At 44.2% G+C, this 17,212-nt stretch overlaps 1 protein-coding gene across 3 annotated transcripts in view; it reads right to left on the bottom strand.

Annotated features, from left to right (window-relative positions):
* rbm26 (RNA binding motif protein 26) overlaps positions 1-17,212 on the bottom strand; it is a 79,668-nt gene that overhangs the window by 11,356 nt on the left and 51,100 nt on the right. For 2 of the 3 annotated variants that reach the window (XM_078221635.1, XM_078221636.1), the window contains exons 13-20: positions 16,329-16,469; positions 15,138-15,212; positions 14,641-14,760; positions 11,850-11,924; positions 7,135-7,302; positions 5,195-5,299; positions 3,376-3,579; positions 1,362-1,448 (exon numbers count right to left, since the gene is read on the bottom strand). In XM_078221635.1, the coding sequence (XP_078077761.1) occupies positions 1,362-1,448; positions 3,376-3,579; positions 5,195-5,299; positions 7,135-7,302; positions 11,850-11,924; positions 14,641-14,760; positions 15,138-15,212; positions 16,329-16,469 (975 nt within the window). The remainder of the gene's footprint in view (positions 1-1,361; positions 1,449-3,375; positions 3,580-5,194; positions 5,300-7,134; positions 7,303-11,849; positions 11,925-14,640; positions 14,761-15,137; positions 15,213-16,328; positions 16,470-17,212) is intronic. The other variant, XM_078221637.1, reaches the window with a different exon arrangement.

The following is a 17,212-nucleotide window of genomic DNA, read 5'->3' on the forward strand; positions in this document are numbered from 1 at the left end:
ACCGTTGCCTGTTTCCTCTCAGTAAGGGAGCTGAACACTGGTGGCATATTTACAAAATCAATCCGTGCAACCGCAAAATCGTATTTTGCTGCAACTAGGAAAGATACAGCAGTGAATGAACATTAAAAATCTGCAGTGAGAGTAATCATTGAACCAACCACAGTGCAAAATCAAAACCTTAAATTAAAACACAAACCAAAACCAGTGTTAACACATTAGCAGCATAAGAGAATAACTAGCACAGTCGTAAGATTCATTGTGCAATTTGAAACTACAGCATAATGTGAGGTGTTGTAAAAACAATCACACCTTCAATGACATTTTTACATAAATTGCCCAATATCACAGTCCCCGGGTATAAATTCTGTATTTTCACATTTAAATTTGTAATAAATTTCATGGGATCTATGCAGCTGTGTAGCTACGCTTTCAGCAGACAACAACTGAACTCGACTTTGCAGAGAACTGGTATTTTTGTATTAGAAAGAAGCCCCTACATACTGTCTGCATTATAATACAACCAAACAGAAAAGTATTAAATATGGATCAATAAATAATCCATGTCCAAGACTCAAGAAACCATCCAAATACAACTCTAATCTCATCTACAAAATAAGTTACTCGCCCCTTACCCCAACACAACACTCTTAATTTGCTGATCAAAATGTTCACAAATGCACAACATACTGGCCAATCAACAGATGCTAAAGGACCTTAATGAAAACATATTTATGATATTTAACCTCGAAAATTTCAAGTTGATGGTTCCACCATCTTTTCCAAACTGAAGTGAGGCCATGGCCATAAAGGTTCAGCGGATTTAAGGCTATGAACCACAAAACACTTCACTTTGAAAAAGCAGGTGACACGGTGGTAACACTGCTGCCTCACAGCGCCAAGGCCCCGGGTTCAATTTCAGGCATGGCCGATTGTGAACATTCTCCCCACGTCTACGTGGGTTTCTTCCGGGTGCTCTGGTTTCCTCCCACAGTCCAAAGATGTGCAGGTTAGGTGGATTGGCCATGCTAAATTCTCCCTCAGTGTCCCAAGATGTGTAGGTTAGGGGGATTAACGGGGTAAATACTTTGGATTACGGGAAAGGGCATGGGTAGGATGCTCTGTCAGAGAGTTGCTGCAGACACGATGGGACGAATGGCCGCCTCCTGCACTGTAGGGATTCTATGGAACGATGGATTAAACAATGGAAACATTACTGAAATTGGATTAGTTCCCTAAATTGGCATGCAAATGCTTGCACTGTCTGGGACCCCATTCATAAAAAGAATGTTTAAAGGTGTTAGTGCTCATTTTAATACTTGAAGTAATCTTATATTTACATAATAAGAAAACCATATACTCACAGCCTCGGCTTCTACTCTTGTCTTGTAGGTAATGACTGCACGGTGAGAGCAATCATCAATCTGACAATCCTCAATTTCACCAAATTGCTTAAAAGAGAAATACAGTAAAGTCTTTTAAACATTAAAATTTCAAATGCTGTTTTTAGAGTCAAATTTCAGCCTTCTGTTTACTGAAGGTAATTAGAGGAGAAAATATATTCATTATAAATAATAATGACGTTGGACACCGCTCGAAACAAACCTTCTACATAATAAAATGTGGCACAGTGGCAAGCACTGCTGTCTCACAGCTCCAAAGACTCGGGTTCAATTCCGGCCTTGATTGACTGCCTGTGTGTCCGTGTGGCTCCCTTCCGGGTGCTCCAGTTTCCTTCCACAGTCCAAAGGTGTGAAGGTTAGGTGGATTGGCCATGCTAACTTGCCCCTCAGTGGCTAAAGGTGTGTAGGTTAGGGGGCAGTGGGATAAATATGTGGTAAGATGCTCTGATGGGGAGTCGGTGCAGACTCAATGGACTGAATGGCCTCTTGAGCTCTGTAGAGATTTTATGAGACTCTTTGAAATACTGCACTTGAAGGAGGAGAATTTAAAATATCAGAGCCAAAGAGCATGAGAAAAATATGTAATCCTAATTAGCCCAGGCTTTGCAATATTGATATATTCCAACTCGGACATCTGTGGCATGCGCGCGCACTAGATTTTGTGACATTGTCTGCATGGCTCCAGGGCTACTGGCAAAGAAAACACCTGGCAGAAAGGCTGGCCTGCAGTGCATTTGACTGGGGAATGCAAAATTGGACAGGGAGGCAACTCTCAAAAGGACTGCAGCTTGTTATAAAATGTTTAGATTGTAGAGGTGGCACTGAAGGTTCCTACGACAATACTTCACACTTAAATATCACAAAGTAGCAATAAGCTACAAGGTGCTTCATGGGAGCGTTATCAAACAAAATTTGACATCGAGTTACATAAGGAAATGATAGGGAAGATGAAAAACAAAACTTAGTCAAGAAATAGATTTTAAAGAAAGGAGAGGGGAAGAAAGGTAGTGAGATTTAGGGGTGGCATTCCAGAGCTTAGGGCCCAGGTAACTGAGGGCAGGGACAGAGTGAAGATCAGCAGATTGTTCCATTTGATCACTTTTCATAGAACTACACAAGTTGGGAGACAATTTATCTCTCATATGGACAGCCTCCACTAGAACAGAACTAAAACTAATTGCATTGTCCTGCTCCCGCTTCATAGCCATGCATACAGCTCTGCTTTAAATGGTTAACAGAAGTCATTGAAGTGAGATAATGTACTATGTGTGGTAGCACTGAAAGATCCAGAGTACACTACAAAAATTTCATTTGTAAAATAAGATTGACTATCATGTGTTATTGGCACACCAATGTCAAAATTTAAATTGTATTGACTCACTTGCCACAACCAAATGTACTGAAAGGGACAATGCAGGAAACACACCCGGGGAAGGTGTCCCCATTGGAGGGACTGGCGCCCACCTTGCAGTAAAAGCACTGACACCAGCTGCACAGAAGGCGACTGACTATTCATGACATCACCGAGAACCCTGATCTTGGCATTAATGCTTTAAAACTGCCTCCTTCTACAACTAATCTTGCGCACAATATCAAAGCGAACCTCCTAGTACAAGGGCTTGTTCTTGCCAGATGAAGGTAAGGAAACAGAGTGGTGTGGTGGGTTAACCATTGTCCTGTCGCTTTGGGGACATGGGTTCAGTCGCCACTATCTGCAGACTGTGTGAAATCAGTTTTGGCAGCCCCTATTTCACTCCTAACAAGTTTTGCCTAATCCAGTGGTGATTTTGCCAACCTTACTCAAAGATGGTTGGAAGGGGATAATTGTCTGACTAGTGCAGTAACAGTTGCGCAGCGCATTGCGAAATCAATGCTCTATGGGTCCTCCGAATCTCTGTTGGCTGTGATCAAATAATGTGGCTCGGAATGACACCTAACACACTGACCGAAGTAAAATACATTAAAAAATACTTACTGCAAAATGTGGCAGGACTTCATCTTGGTCACTTTCAGAAAAGCCAGATATATTCAACGATTTGGGGCGATGGTCTACCACAGAATGAAAAGGCACGCCTCGACCTCGCCCTCTGTGTCCTCTGCCTCTACCTCTGTGTCCTCCTCGCCCCCTGGAGTGGTGCCCTCTTCCACGAACATTGGAAAGGATGCCACGTTTGGCAGCCTGCAGCACAGGTGTTTAACACGTAACACTAATCAGATACATTGAGCAGGTTTAATGTTGGTTATGAAAACTACGTTACATCAAAAACAAACTCAATCTTGTTTTGTAAACAAGCAAACTCCAAAGCTGCTTGGAGTTCAGAAAGAACTTGGAAGCTAACGGGAACAGCAACAAAAAAAGCTTAATCTAACTGAATAGAAGAGTGCCAAAAAATATTTATCTTTCATATCAACATAACAGGGATGTTGTTACTTGCACTAATTCCTCTAACTTGTTTGCACATGGACACTTCTTCTAAATGAGCTAATTTACTTATCAAGTAGGTAAGAAACATCACATGCGAGCCATTTTGTGTGAGGAAAAAGCTCTCCTGTTATGTTTATGCATCACTAATAGAACATAGAACATAGAACATTACAGCGCAGAACAGGCCCTTCGGCCCACGATGTTGCACCGACCAGTTAAAAAAAAAAACTGTGACCCTCCAACCTAAACCAATTTCTTTTCGTCCATGAACCTATCTACGGATCTCTTAAACGCCCCCAAACTAGGCGCATTTACAACTGATGCTGGCAGGGCATTCCAATCCCTCACCACCCTCTGGGTAAAGAACCTACCCCTGACATCGGTTCTATAACTACCCCCCCTCAATTTAAAGCCATGCCCCCTCGTGCTGGATTTCTCCATCAGAGGAAAAAGGCTATCACTATCCACCCTATCTAAACCTCTAATCATCTTATATGTTTCAATAAGATCCCCTCTTAGCCGCCGCCTTTCCAGCGAAAACAATCCCAAATCCCTCAGCCTCTCCTCATAGGATCTCCCCTCCATACCAGGCAACATCAACAATGCATCAACAATGCGGCACAACTACTGCAAAACTGCACTCTCACGTCAAACTTTACAGCGATGTTACTTTGGCAGATTTACAGTACATATCTTTGAACAAGACCATCAGAAAATATGCAACAGAAATGAAGCATTACATGGTTTTCTGATGATTATCTTAAACTGGCAGACAATGCTGCCATCTGCTGTAAACCTCTATTATTGCAGGAACATCCTTGGTTTTTACTGTTTTACCAGGTAATGATTTGAGGGAGCCGATAAGCTGATAATTGAGATCAGCAGAAATATAATGAAAGCTTTGTATCTAGCTAAGCAAGCAGAGGTTTCAGTGGAAATGTTAAGGGAAATGTTGTGAGGTCTCAGCTCAGAAACCTCAACTTGGCTACAACCCAGAAGCTTGTAATAAACATACTCATTTTATGCAAAAAAAAATATTGGGCGTGCACTCAATTATATAAATTTGCACATTATTCCTTTGACCAGAAATTCTGCTGGATACACAAGCAGCTTTGGCAAAAAGATTCCCAAAATAATCAGTGTGGTGGTCAGAAAATGAGCCAGATCAAGAAGTTGTGTGTTTTTCGAAAAGATCAAAATTAATTTTAGAAGGACCTCAAAAATAGTTGAGAAATGCAAACTTCAAATCTGAAAGAATGAAGAATGGAAAACTTTATAATTAGTTAATAGAGCAAATACTTGTTCATCAATACAAAAATGAATGCATGCATTTCTTAATATCCTGAATTACTGCAGCCAACATTCCTACCTCTAGCTGAAGCTCATTGTACTTTTTCCGAAGTCCAGTGATATCTTCTCCAGCCTGTACTTTCTTATACAAGTCCAACTCTGTGTCTAGTAGTTCTCTCTGCATCTATAAAAGAAAAATTCAGTATTTGCTTAAATTTGAACAACTATCAAATTGCATATATTGCGGAAATCAAAATAAAAGACCCAAAACTAAGGTTACACATGGCTGTCTGATTCCCTCTAAACACGTGGACCTTTTGGTTCCTGCACAATGTTTGCCAGGCTTAAAATAGAGAGAGGAGGGACATTTCAATATCATGATTTGCGATCAACCACTTGGATTGTGATGGGTAAAACAGACACTGTGAATTTCACTACAGGCGCATAAGCTAGAAGCAGTTCCAAATTAGCACCGACTAGAAAAATCCATGATTTGAAGTCGAATTGAATGATCTGAATTAGAACAGCAACTGGAGCAAAGAAAGTCATTAATTAGTCAGCAAGCAGAAGCACCATCAGAAAATAAAAGCAGCAATAACTTGGGATGGTTTATTTATTAGTGTCACAAACAGGCTTACATTAACACTGCAAATGAAGTTACTGAGAACATCCCCTGGTCGCCACACTCCGGTGCCTGTTCGGGTACACTGAGGGAGAATTTAGTATGGCCAATGCACCTAACCAGCAGATCATTCAGGCTGTGGGAGGAAACTAGGGCAACCAGAGGAAACCCATGCAGACACGGGCAGAGTGTGCAGACTCCGCATAGACAGTGACCCAAGCTGGGAATCGAACCCAGATCCTTGGCGCTGTGAGGCAGCAGTGCTAACCATGATGTCACCGTGCCATGCCATGCTGGCGGCACAGTGGCAAGCACTGCTGCCTCACAGCACCAGAGACCAAGGTTCAATTCTGGCCTCGGTCAGTGTGTGGATTTTGCACATTCTCCCCGTGCCTGCGTGGGTTTCCTCCGGGTGCTCCGGTTTCCTCCCACAGTCCAAAGATGTGCGGGTTAGGTTAATTGATCATGCTAAATTAAGTGGCAGAGGGTTAGCAGGGTAAATATGAGTGTTGGGAATAGGGCCTGGGTGGGATTGTGGTCAGTGCAGACTTGATGGGCCGAATGGCCTCCTTCTGCACTGTCAGGATTCTATGACACTGTTATTTATTGGCCCAAATCTTCCAATAAAGGAGAGGCCTCTTGACTCAAATGCAGTCACGGTCTTGGAACGCTGAAGAAGTCCCGATGTTTGCACATTGATAGTACTTAAATGAGACGTTTAAAGTTCCAATTGCCGGTTTCACCCCTTCTGGAATGCTCCATGATTTCAATGACAGTGGAGTTAGATGGCCAGAACGTCGCAGGCTTGGGTTGTTTGCACCACCACTGCAGTTGGATACTATTGGGACGATGGGTAAGGTGGTGAACTTTGTTGGGAGGATTGGGTGAGGAGGGTAGCACCATCAGAGACTATGCAGCTTTAGAGGCTGACAGCTCCATTTAAAACAACACAAATCAATGAACTGAAGACAGACCTCAAGGGTCTGGAATTACTTAAGACAATTCACTTCCTCGCTATGCCTGCTACTGCATTGGAAAATGCAACAGCTCCAAAGTAAAATGCTAAGTGGGCAGTTTAAGATCGGAGTCAGCGTTGGACGTAACCTCTCTGACACCACTGAAATCTCTGGGTCAACGTCTATAGACTTAATAGTTGAAGAACAGTTGTGTCTTGTGCAGTCCCTACTGGAATTATTTCTGGTGGATTTACTACAGGCTTCTGTGGAAATGTTCAATAAGTGCATGTACTTTAATTCAAATTCTCAACTTTGTCCAGAAATATTAAAAAATTCAGAAAACAAACAAGATTAAACATTTTGCGCTCACATCTTTTAATGTTTAAAACGGAAACGTTCTTTTTTCAGAACATTAAGAAAGCCACGAATGGAATACAATACCTGAGCTTTGGTTTTCACTGTTTTGGGAGCAGTCGAGCCTGTTCCACTTCCTTTCAGTTCATCTTGCAGTTTGGTTATACTCTTGGTTAAGGCCTGCAGCGTTTTCATAATTTCTGTCTTATCTTCTGATTTCATTTTTTTATTTTTCTCCAGCTTTGATATCAAGATCTAAATAGTGGTTCAAAAAAAAAAGTTAAGACGACAAAGCAGCCCGGATCCAACTTTCTCAGACAAGACTATTCATTTGCCCAAAAGCAAAAACATAATCACATCTTACTGGAACAACTTTGTGATAGAGGCACAGAGATTTACAGCATAGAAACAGGCCCTTTGGCCCAAGTATAGTATGTTTTAGACCAGAGCTTGGTGAGCGAATGGAGAAAGAATAAAGGGTTGGACCAGTATCTGAAGAATCTTTTAATTTGATTCTCCAACCTGTGTTTCTCCTCAAATTAGGGGGATTGCATTTGAGTCGAAGTGGCCCCAGGACTTTCAGCACGGTAGAAGTAATTGAGTGATTCAAACCATTAATGTTAATTCTGACTTTCCAAGTTCAGGTGATTAAAGTAGCGTTTGTGTAAGAATCAAACCTCAATAGATATGTCAGAAAAACCAAGGTAAAGAGGGCCTTTGCAATTCCTTTTGCTAAAATTGCACTGAACTGGATGGAAATGCTTAATTTCACTGCTCTGAACCGGGTCAAGAATGACACTATGAAACTTAAAAAACCTCTCCGATAGATTTTCCTCCAAATCTGATTACCCGACAGTATAAGAGGTTGGAGTCACTTAACCAAAGCAAAAAACATGATAGGGTTTTTGTCCATTTCTCTCTTGCTACCTTGAATTCGTGGCAGAAAAGGCTACAGTCTATTGGTACTTCTTAGAATTCACTCCAGCTGCTTTCAGATTACTTTTGATGAGCAGACCTTGCACGCCAGCAACACCAGCGAGCTATAATCAAAATTATACTTGAACTTAAATACGAAAGGCCAGGTCTTCCTGACTGACTGCAGCGTTCGTGAGATTGGTAATTCCAGCCCACCATTATCTCTAACAATGGAAAGATACCAGAGTTGCTGCAGTGTATAAAAAACTGACAGTGTGCCCATAACAGTTATCAATGGCTGTGACCTGTTTACACAACGGTGATGAACAGAGGTGTCTCCCACAATTCATCATTCAGACTTTTACTCTTTCCTTTCTATAGGAATGGCCTGAACGCAGGTCAAGGTTGTTGGGGCAAGGAAAATATTGTCATGGCTTGCAGTCAGAGCAGTTTCCAATATAAAATAAAATGGATCATTTCCACAAAAATTATTTTAATTAGTTTGTGGAGCACCTGGGATCTTGCATATACATTATTGAAGAAGAAATAGGGTCGATTAACAGTGGTTCTTTTTCCAGAAACAGCAGACCAAGTTGTTAGCTTATTCAACGGGGCTGATTTTAATATATAATTACAGGGATGTGGAGGGTTTCCTGGCTATGGTGAAGGAGGAAACAAACACTAAGTTAGGTCAATGTACGATACTGGATACATTTTCATTGCCTGGAGAGATTTCCACCACCAATCCAACCACAATTAATTCTGGGTTCCAATCTGGTTCTCTGTGTCTTTCACAAGTGCACTTGTCACTTGGGCGGTGGGGATGAGGGGGGGAAGAGAGAGCGAGAGAGGGGGGGAAGAGAGAGCGAGAGAGGGGGGGAAGAGAGAGCGAGAGAGGGGGGGAAGAGAGAGCGAGAGAGGGGGGGAAGAGAGAGCGAGAGAGGGGGGGAAGAGAGAGCGAGAGAGGGGGGGGAAGAGAGAGCGAGAGAGGGGGGGAAGAGAGAGCGAGAGAGGGGGGGGAAGAGAGAGCGAGAGAGGGGGGGAAGAGAGAGCGAGAGAGGGGGGGAAGAGAGAGCGAGAGAGGGGGGGAAGAGAGAGCGAGAGAGGGGGGGAAGAGAGAGCGAGAGAGGGGGGGAAGAGAGAGCGAGAGAGGGGGGGAAGAGAGAGCGAGAGAGGGGGGGAAGAGAGAGCGAGAGAGGGGGGGAAGAGAGAGCGAGAGAGGGGGGGAAGAGAGAGCGAGAGAGGGGGGGAAGAGAGAGCGAGAGAGGGGGGGGAAGAGAGAGCGAGAGAGGGGGGGAAGAGAGAGCGAGAGAGGGGGGGAAGAGAGAGCGAGAGAGGGGGGGAAGAGAGAGCGAGAGAGGGGGGGAAGAGAGAGCGAGAGAGGGGGGGAAGAGAGAGCGAGAGAGGGGGGGAAGAGAGAGCGAGAGAGGGGGGGAAGAGAGAGCGAGAGAGGGGGGGAAGAGAGAGCGAGAGAGGGGGGGGAAGAGAGAGCGAGAGAGGGGGGGGGAAGAGAGAGCGAGAGAGGGGGGGAAGAGAGAGCGAGAGAGGGGGGGAAGAGAGAGCGAGAGAGGGGGGGAAGAGAGAGCGAGAGAGGGGGGGAAGAGAGAGCGAGAGAGGGGGGGAAGAGAGAGCGAGAGAGGGGGGGAAGAGAGAGCGAGAGAGGGGGGGAAGAGAGAGCGAGAGAGGGGGGGAAGAGAGAGCGAGAGAGGGGGGGAAGAGAGAGCGAGAGAGGGGGGGAAGAGAGAGCGAGAGAGGGGGGGAAGAGAGAGCGAGAGAGGGGGGGGAAGAGAGAGCGAGAGAGGGGGGGAAGAGAGAGCGAGAGAGGGGGGGAAGAGAGAGCGAGAGAGGGGGGGAAGAGAGAGCGAGAGAGGGGGGGAAGAGAGAGCGAGAGAGGGGGGGAAGAGAGAGCGAGAGAGGGGGGGAAGAGAGAGCGAGAGAGGGGGGGGAAGAGAGAGCGAGAGAGGGGGGGGAAGAGAGAGCGAGAGAGGGGGGGAAGAGAGAGCGAGAGAGGGGGGGGAGAGAGAGCGAGAGAGGGGGGGAAGAGAGAGCGAGAGAGGGGGGGAAGAGAGAGCGAGAGAGGGGGGGGAAGAGAGAGCGAGAGAGGGGGGGAAGAGAGAGCGAGAGAGGGGGGGAAGAGAGAGCGAGAGAGGGGGGGAAGAGAGAGCGAGAGAGGGGGGGGAAGAGAGAGCGAGAGAGGGGGGGGAAGAGAGAGCGAGAGAGGGGGGGAAGAGAGAGCGAGAGAGGGGGGGAAGAGAGAGCGAGAGAGGGGGGGAAGAGAGAGCGAGAGAGGGGGGGAAGAGAGAGCGAGAGAGGGGGGGAAGAGAGAGCGAGAGAGGGGGGGAAGAGAGAGCGAGAGAGGGGGGGAAGAGAGAGCGAGAGAGGGGGGGGAAGAGAGAGCGAGAGAGGGGGGGAAGAGAGAGCGAGAGAGGGGGGGAAGAGAGAGCGAGAGAGGGGGGGAAGAGAGAGCGAGAGAGGGGGGGAAGAGAGAGCGAGAGAGGGGGGGAAGAGAGAGCGAGAGAGGGGGGGAAGAGAGAGCGAGAGAGGGGGGGAAGAGAGAGCGAGAGAGGGGGGGAAGAGAGAGCGAGAGAGGGGGGGAAGAGAGAGCGAGAGAGGGGGGGAAGAGAGAGCGAGAGAGGGGGGGAAGAGAGAGCGAGAGAGGGGGGGAAGAGAGAGCGAGAGAGGGGGGGAAGAGAGAGCGAGAGAGGGGGGGAAGAGAGAGCGAGAGAGGGGGGGAAGAGAGAGCGAGAGAGGGGGGGAAGAGAGAGCGAGAGAGGGGGGGAAGAGAGAGCGAGAGAGGGGGGGAAGAGAGAGCGAGAGAGGGGGGGAAGAGAGAGCGAGAGAGGGGGGGGAAGAGAGAGCGAGAGAGGGGGGGAAGAGAGAGCGAGAGAGGGGGGGAAGAGAGAGCGAGAGAGGGGGGGGAAGAGAGAGCGAGAGAGGGGGGGAAGAGAGCGAGAGAGGGGGGAAGAGAGCGAGAGAGGGGGGAAGAGAGCGAGAGAGGGGGGAAGAGAGCGAGAGAGGGGGGAAGAGAGCGAGAGGGGGGGGAAGAGAGCGAGAGGGGGGGGAAGAGAGCGAGAGAGAAGGGCAAGAGAGCAAGAAACAAAGTCTCCTGATATGACGCATATGAGGTAACATGAATGGGATAGGTTAGATCAGTGGTTCCCAAAGGGTGTGGCGAGAGAGGATGGCAAGTGTGGCGGGAAGATTCAAGGACAATCAAAGAAACATTTAAACATGGATAGATATTTTTCCAAAGTGAGAGCAAGAGCATCAAGTGATGCTGAGGACGATGTCCCATGATCATGTTATAAAGTAGTTGTGTTCTCTGTTATGAATCAAGCACTGATCGGAGTTGTTTTTCTTTGTTTTTCAATGTATTTCTTGTCAACAAAATATTTGGTGTGGCGCGAGCAAATTTCTATTCCAACAGTGCGGCCCAGTGAAAAAAGTGTGGGAATCACTGGGTTAGATGGACCATCTGGCCTAATCCTCGTATTTCTGTCTGTTCATCTGACAACTGCAGGGCATCTGATGTCTGTGAGGTGTAATTCAAGTGCTTTACATGTACTTATTGAATTGTGTCAGCCAGCCTTGCACGTGTCACATTCAGCCAGTTTACAGGGAGACTCATTCCACAGCAATGGAAGGAAACTGTACAATTTTATCTATATACAAATAAACAAAAAGGGACTACCTGCATGTTCACAAATGAGATTGGCCTGTGAAAGTGGAAGATTACCCTGTTACACACATCCGTAAAGAAATAGATCTGCAGTGTGAGGATTAAGTATCGCAACGCTGCTCAGTGTGCATAAAAGAATGACCAAGAGCAAATCAGAAGGCAAAGATTTCAACAGATTAATTTCAGAAAATAGATGCCAACTAAATACCTTTTGGGTTTCTATGTGTTTTTCTAAAATCTCTCGCTTCTTTTTCCTTACATCTTGCTGAAGTCGAAGCGTATCCTGAAAAATCAGATAATAGACTTAAAACAATGATCGATTGAACATAACCAAGAGGAAAGCAAAAGACCGAAGCGTAGGGAGAGAAAAAAACCCAATGTTTGCAAGCATTATATCTAAAGGTTTGCTTCAACTGTAGGTTACTGGACAATATATAGGCCCTCAGGTTTTAGGTTAGGCTGCTACTGAATATTATAAAACTAAAGTCATCTTCAGGAAAAATGCCCAGCTGTTCGAGCTAACAGCATGCCTCCAGAATGCAGGTCCTACAGCTATGTGTGTTATTTCTCAGTTGGTTTCCTATCCAAAGGAAACTAGTATTTTTTTTGACCCACTGGAGTGAGATTTGGATGATTCTCCACCAACCTGTGTACATTTAATTCTAACAGAAAATGCTGGGAAGTCTCAGCAGGTCCGACAACATTTGTGGAGGGAAAACGGAGCTAACGTTTCGAGTCTGGATGACCCTTCGTCAGAGGTCTGACAAAGGGTCACCCTGAATTGAAAGGTTGGCTCTATTCTTTCTCCACAGATGCCCTCAGACCTGCTGAGATTTCCCAGCATTTCCTGATTCTGTTAGCAATGCCAGCATCCGCAGTACTTTGCCTTTACATTTAATTCTAAGTTGTTGAAAGCCAAAAATAAAACAAACCAAATGAAGTTACAATTTTATTTAGATAAATTATACAATCTGGATTGCTCAGTGGAGTGAACATTTAGGGACAGGATACCATAGTTTATGGTGCACAAGTCAACCTGACATATAAGACTATACCATTTTTCCAGTACCAAGGATCAAGCTTACGCACATACTCAGCATACAAGTCAAGTCTCCTTTTCAGCTACGAAAGACTGTACTCAAATCAGCAGTCAGCCTCAAATCACCCCAGAAATGCATGTTTTACTTGTACTGTAGGTCGGTGCATGGGATCAAGCAGGCAATAAGGGCTGTATTGCAAAGAACATGCACAGGAGTTTAAGACACACCCACATAGACCACGCATGCAAGGCGAGTGAACAGAAATGGATCCTCCAACCAAAGGAATGAAGTACGAAGTAGACTTCAAGCTAAAAGTTGTAAGATTTGCCAACTCATCAAATAATTGTCCTCCAGCAAGGGAATTTGGTGCTACTGAGAACAACAGGTGCGACAATGGAACAAGGAGGAATTCTTCCTGGTGATGATGTCAGCCAAATGCGACACGAAAACGGGGACGAGCCACTGGTCTAATCTTGAGATGTATGTATCGGAACAGATTCTCAAAACTTGTTAAAATGGTTACAATTACCAGACTGCTTTTTACCCACTTAAGTGGACTAAGTCAAACCAAGTCCAAAAATTATACCAGCTCGTTGGTATGGTCGCTCTATGGAAAGAAACTGTCTAGTGTTCCGGCAGATGACCAAGATTGTTCAGAGACTACCAAAAGACCTTGGTGTAAAATCTTTCACACCAGAATGCAGCAAAAACACCAGTACCCATTAAGTCAAATGGCAACATGGACAAAAGGCCCATGAATTTCAAAATGTTTTGTGAGCAAACCGTGGAATAAAAGTTCTAGCGAAAACGACATAACAGAGTCAAACAAGATTCACAGCCATGGAAATTTTCAAATATAAAGGCCATGCTGAAAATCAAGTTCCCTGAAGGACCTTTTGTGCATGTCCTTAACATGTTGGACGTGGACCACGTTGGATGGATGAGCATGGAGTGGAGTTGTGGAGTAAGGTGTGGAATAGGCATCCTGGTGGTCTACATAAAGAATGCAGCTTATTAGTGTGGGACATGTTCAGATCCGATATAAGGCATGAGATCAAGAGGTGCCTACAAAGAAATAACACCCAAAATGCAGTTATGCCAGGGGGTCTAATGTCCGTAGTTCAATCTTTGGACATGTCCCTCAACAAGCAATTCAAGGATCATGTTCAGGCCGAATTGAACAGGTGGATGCTTGTTGGGGATGAAACCTTCGTTGAGCGGAAATGTATGCGCTGTCCTCTAACTATTTTGTGTGGTTTCATTATTAAATTGTGGGATGTTATGAGTACATCGAGTCATCAGATTGTTCAAAAAATATGGAATATCCAATTCAATGGATGGAGAGGATGATGATATTCTGGAGGGTTGATTCAGAAGCCACGTGATCCAGAGTGGGACCCTTATAATGAAGCCATAGCTAAGTGATAGGAATAAAATTGATGAATGGTTTGCACTGGATGGTGAAGTCGATGAGTTTGATAGTTTTAAATGCTTCTTTGTTGATTAAAAGTATCTTTCCACAATTCATTCGATGAACCTGTCATATTAAGTTAGAATGAATCACCATTTTTAAAATCACATTTCAAAATGGTGACCATTCACATTTTACTTACAGCACGAGTCAATTTTAGATAGAAATTTTGGAATCTTCAAAGATCAGCCTACATGCCATGACCTATGCTATTTAACCTGTTACTACGCAACTAAAGAATGGAGCAATTGCATTAAACAGGAGTCAGATCTAAAATGAAAGTGAATGAATTTTGCATTTAATATCTAATGTTGCAGATTTTTTAGAAGAATGTAAAACTATGATTCACTGGTCACTTTACAAAGTCCAAATTCTTGTGGATAAATATGAATTTTCCACCAAGACACTCATCTGTCATGTTCAAACGAACATGCTCAACAGTATGTACATAAATTACAAAGCATACAACTTGCTTAAACCCAACAAACCTGCTTTTTTTTGGGCGTCTGTGTGGAATCTGATGAAACAGTACCTAATGTTTTTTGTGCTGCCTTTAGGGCAGCAGGGTTGTAGACGGTTTTTGTAAGGCCCGTTGTAGTTGATAACACCTGCAGCACAAATACAGTTTTATTTTCCACCGTAAAAAGAAATAAGGTGAAGAAAAATAAAACATTTTTACAAGTACAGCAATTTATTGCAACCAGGGTCATATAAAATGTCAGACTAAAGACAAATAACTTTGGTGTGTTAACTATTAAGACAGAATATTTCAAGCGATATTTGTAACCATACAGCATTTCCATATGTCAGTTAAAATCGCCAGTGGACATCAACTTTGTTCTTGGGAGACACAAAGAACAAGAATGAACTTCCAGTGGGAATTCTGTCAGTGTAATGGGACCCAACCATGCACTGCATTGGCTTTGAGTGAAAACCGTGTTACGTGGACAAATATGTTTGTTATTACTGTCAACTGAACTCTTACCTTTTCAGTAGGAGCAGGTTCCAAGCGTTTAGTCACAAAGCCAAGCCGATCTCTAACCGACAGCTTATTTGCATTCTGACAGGTAAAGGAAACAATACATTACAAACTATATATCTCTCATATGTCAATATAGACTTTTAAGCTCCGTTTACAGTCTGATTTTCTCATGCAGAGGAATCATATCTAGGGACACCTCCCTTTAGAAAATCTAGTTCCTCTTGGGTTCCCACGACAGCTCAAATTGGTTCAGGACTAGGCCGAACTACGATTTTCTTCCCTTCCTTCTACCCTGAGAATTACAGATTTTTGGGCAAGGTATTGGAGGATGCTCAGCATCATATTTATTTTCTGATGGGATATGGGTGGCACTGGCTACACCAGCATGTGTTGTCCATTCTTAATTGCCCTTCAGGTGTTGACCAGTGTTCTTGAACTGCTGCTATCCATGTGGTGCGAGCACTCCCAAGTGCTGTTTCAAAGGGATTTCCAGGATTTTGACCCAGCAAAAGTGAAGACTGTGATACAATTCCAAGTGAGGATGGTTTGTGGCTTAGATGGGAACTTGCAAGTAGTGTCGCTCCTATGCATCTGTGCCCATGTACTTCCAGGTTGCAGATTTGGAAGGGGCTATCGCTGAGGACTTGGCAAGATGCTCCAGTACACCTTGTAGATAGCACACACTGCTGCCACCGTGCATCCGTAGTCGAGGGAATGAGTGTTTATGGATGGGGTGCCAATCAAGAGGGCTGCTTTGCCCTGGATGGTGTCAAGCTCCTTGAGTGGTACTGGAGCTGAATACATTCAGACAAGTGGGGAGTATTCCATCATGCTCCTGACATGCGCTTTGTTGATGGTGGAGAGGCTTTGGGGCATCGGGAGGTGAGTTACTCGCTGCAGAATTGCCAGATTCTGACCATTCTTGTAGCCACAATATTTAAACAGCTGACTTTGTTCAGTTTTTGGATATGCACCACAGGAAGGGAAGAGTGGATCAAGAAATAGTGGCAGAAGAAATGAGCAAAATTTGCATCGGACCTCAAGAAGTGTCATCAACCTAAACTCCCACCACAGATGCTGCCTGACCTGCTGACTACTTCCAGCATCTTATATTTTCATTTCAGATTTCAAGGATCTCTGCATGTGGTATTTTGCCTTTGTATTACCAAGTAGTTCTATCTGAACTGTACGTACCTGAATGCTGGCTATAGGAATGACCTGAGTTTGTGCGGGTTCCACATTTCCTTGTGGTAGGGGCCCCAATCGGTCCTTCACAGATTGTTTGACAGCTGTGAAAGAGGGTGGTGTAACTGGCTGCTGCAGTCCACAAATCACCTTAAAAAAAAGTGAAAATAAATAACAGCCGAGGAAATAGAAGATCATATTGCACACTTGAACTCCAAGCCACACTTCAAATTTAATTATAAGTGTACCTTAATGATTGTCCAATGTAGACTATTTGTTATACCAGAAAAAAGAGCTGACATTTAATCATTGGAAAAGGGTTAGATCTAGCACTTAGAAGGATATGAAGTCTATTAATGAATGTTAAGCCAGATCATCAGGTCGACATCCAATAACTAGCTATACAGTTAGGCACAAACACATCTGGCCTCCGAGTATATTCTATTATTACAGTTGGGCACAAACACATCTGGCCTCCGAGTATATTCTATTATTTTATTATTACAGTTGGGCACAAACACATCTGGCCTCCGAGTATATTCTATTATTTTATGATTCTAAGGAGGCAATGAAGTGTTTATAAAGCTTAAATAAAAACATGAAACACAGGAAATATTCAGCAGATCTAGCAAGATATGTAGTGAGAGAAACAGTGTTAACATTTCAGGCCATGACCTACTGAGTATTTCCAACATTTGTTGTTTGTGATTAAAAAGCTTGTTTCACTAAAATCTCTTTTAGTAATTCTTCCGAGAAAGTCCAAAAAGAGTGATTTGTAATTTAAAAGATTTCACAAATGAAGGAAACAGCGCCACAAACTATATTTATACATTACCTTCATTGTAATAAACTGTCCCAAGGTGCTTCATTGGAGCATTATAAAAGAAGGTATG

Source organism: Mustelus asterias, chromosome 10 (assembly GCF_964213995.1).
Source record: "Mustelus asterias chromosome 10, sMusAst1.hap1.1, whole genome shotgun sequence".
Classification (NCBI taxonomy): domain Eukaryota; kingdom Metazoa; phylum Chordata; class Chondrichthyes; order Carcharhiniformes; family Triakidae; genus Mustelus; species Mustelus asterias.